Consider the following 1,942-nt stretch of genomic DNA (forward strand, 5'->3'; position numbering starts at 1 on the left):
AGTGAAGTAAAGCAAATTTATTTGTGACAAAGGGTCTTGCGAGAAATTTTCAGAACATCAAGAAAATCATTTGAAAAGGCAAATGAACACTTCAGACGTCAAGGCTTTTCCATAAAAAACAAATATTTATTTTAAATTAAGAAATGAAACTCTATTAACACATTGCAATAATAACCAGGAAAATAAAAAATATTTGAAAACTCATCTCCAGGGTGCTTTGCTTGTGGGTTGTAACACAAAACATTGCAGTATCTGCCAATTGAAAAAAAAACTCAAGCCAGTTTAACCTGAAGCTACTTTAATGAGAGATATTCTCCTGAATTTTTTGCACCAGTTTCCAAATCCTAGGTTCTGTTGTAGAAAGTGCACATCTAGGATCTGCCCCACATTCAAGGCGGTTCCTAGCCTTTGTCTTCAGCTGCACCAACGTTGAGGAGCCTGATTCACAAAGATAAGTTGTTGCAAAGGGCAGGAGTTTCCGAAGGCATTCCTTTGCAATGTTGAGGTAGCTTCCCATCATTTTTGGCCAACACTCGGAGATAGAGGAAGCTTCAAAGACATCTCTGCATCCAGAATCATTTTGAAATTCAATCAGTTCATCTTGCAGGTCATCCTGGACGTCACTGACTTTAACAAGAAAAGGATTCCTCATGAGTGCCAGTCCTTCTCTCCCAATTTCTGGAAAGTACTGCAGAAATTCTTCTCTGAGACAGCTGAAGTGTGTCACAACATCCTTTGCAACACTAGGATCCAACGGCTCATAAAGTGACTTCTGAAAGAGATTCGAACATGGTAAAGTTCCCTTCCTCAGGCTTTCGTTTCCAGTTTTCAAGCTTCTGTATAAATGCTCTGAGAGTGTCAATGAACTGAATGATAGTTGTTCCCTTTCCTTGCAGCTTTAGATTCAGTCTGTTCAGTTGATCAAAAATATCCACAAGGTATGTGAGGTGAAAGACCCACAGCTTTTCATGGAAGGAAGCTTGAAGTTTGTGCTTTTCTTGCATCTGTAGGAAACTCTGCATCTCTTCTCGGAGTTCAAACACTCGTGCCACAACATTTCCTTTTGAGAGCCAATGCACCTTGGTGTAGTAAAGCAGGTTTTTATGCTCTGAATCCATTTCTGTGCACAATTGCTTGAACAGTCGGGAATTCAAAGCACTGCTTTTCACGTAGTTCACAATTTTGATGACTTGTTCAAGAACATCCTGAAGATGAGATGGAAGGGTTTTTGAAGCAAGAGCTTGCCGATGAATCAGACAATGAAAAGAAATGCCTGGAGATAGATTTCGAATAAGCGCTTGGAAGCCACTTTTTGCTCCGAGCATAGCTGGGGTGCCATCAGTGCACACTCCACAGAGATTGTGCCAGTTCAGTTCCTCATGGTCAACTAACTCTGTTACATTTTCCATCACATCGACAGCTCTGGTATTTCTTTTGAGAGAACGGCAGAATAAGAATTCTTCCTTGATGGAATCACCCTTCACATACCGAACGAAGGCAAGAAGCTGGTAACAGGATGAAACATCTGTGGATTCATCCAACTGAATTGAGAACAATCCAAATGCAGCGTCTTTGATTTCAGCAATCACCTGTTCTTATATGTCGCTAGACAAGTCAGCAATCCTCCTTTGAACCGTATTATTTGACAGAGAAGTTTTGTTGACCTTTTTTCATTTCAGCTTCTTCTCCAAGCAGAATCCTCGCCATCTTCAGAGCACATGGCTTGATCAGAGTCTCTGCGACTGTGTGAGGTTTCTTCTGTTGCGCAATGAGGAAGCTGACGGCATAAGAAGCCTCCGTAAGACGCTTGTTATGCTGAAATCATGTTCCACTTTGATCCAAGCGCTAGCGCTTCACGTTTTCTTCCATTCGCTTGAAGAAGTCCACATCTGTATGTTAATGATGTGGATGAATCTTCTCCAAATGGAGCTTCAACTTCGAT

The 1,942-nt window shown here is 41.1% G+C and overlaps 1 protein-coding gene across 1 annotated transcript; it reads right to left on the bottom strand.

Moving 5' to 3' along the window:
* Positions 1-758: 758 nt before the first annotated feature.
* On the bottom strand, positions 759-1,409 carry LOC144894122 (protein FAM200B-like). Its single transcript, XM_078786211.1, has one exon. It carries the CDS (start codon positions 1,407-1,409, stop codon positions 759-761), a length of 651 nt encoding a protein of 216 aa, XP_078642337.1.
* Positions 1,410-1,942: the final 533 nt, after the last annotated feature.

This window comes from Myxine glutinosa, chromosome 10 (genome assembly GCF_964187855.1).
Source record: "Myxine glutinosa chromosome 10, kmMyxGlut1.1, whole genome shotgun sequence".
Lineage (NCBI taxonomy): Eukaryota > Metazoa > Chordata > Myxini > Myxiniformes > Myxinidae > Myxine > Myxine glutinosa.

Coding starts and splice junctions, on each gene's coding strand:
- LOC144894122 (XM_078786211.1), bottom strand. CDS start 1,409: ATGGAAAATGTAACAGAGTTAGTTGACCATGAGGAACTGAACTGGCAC.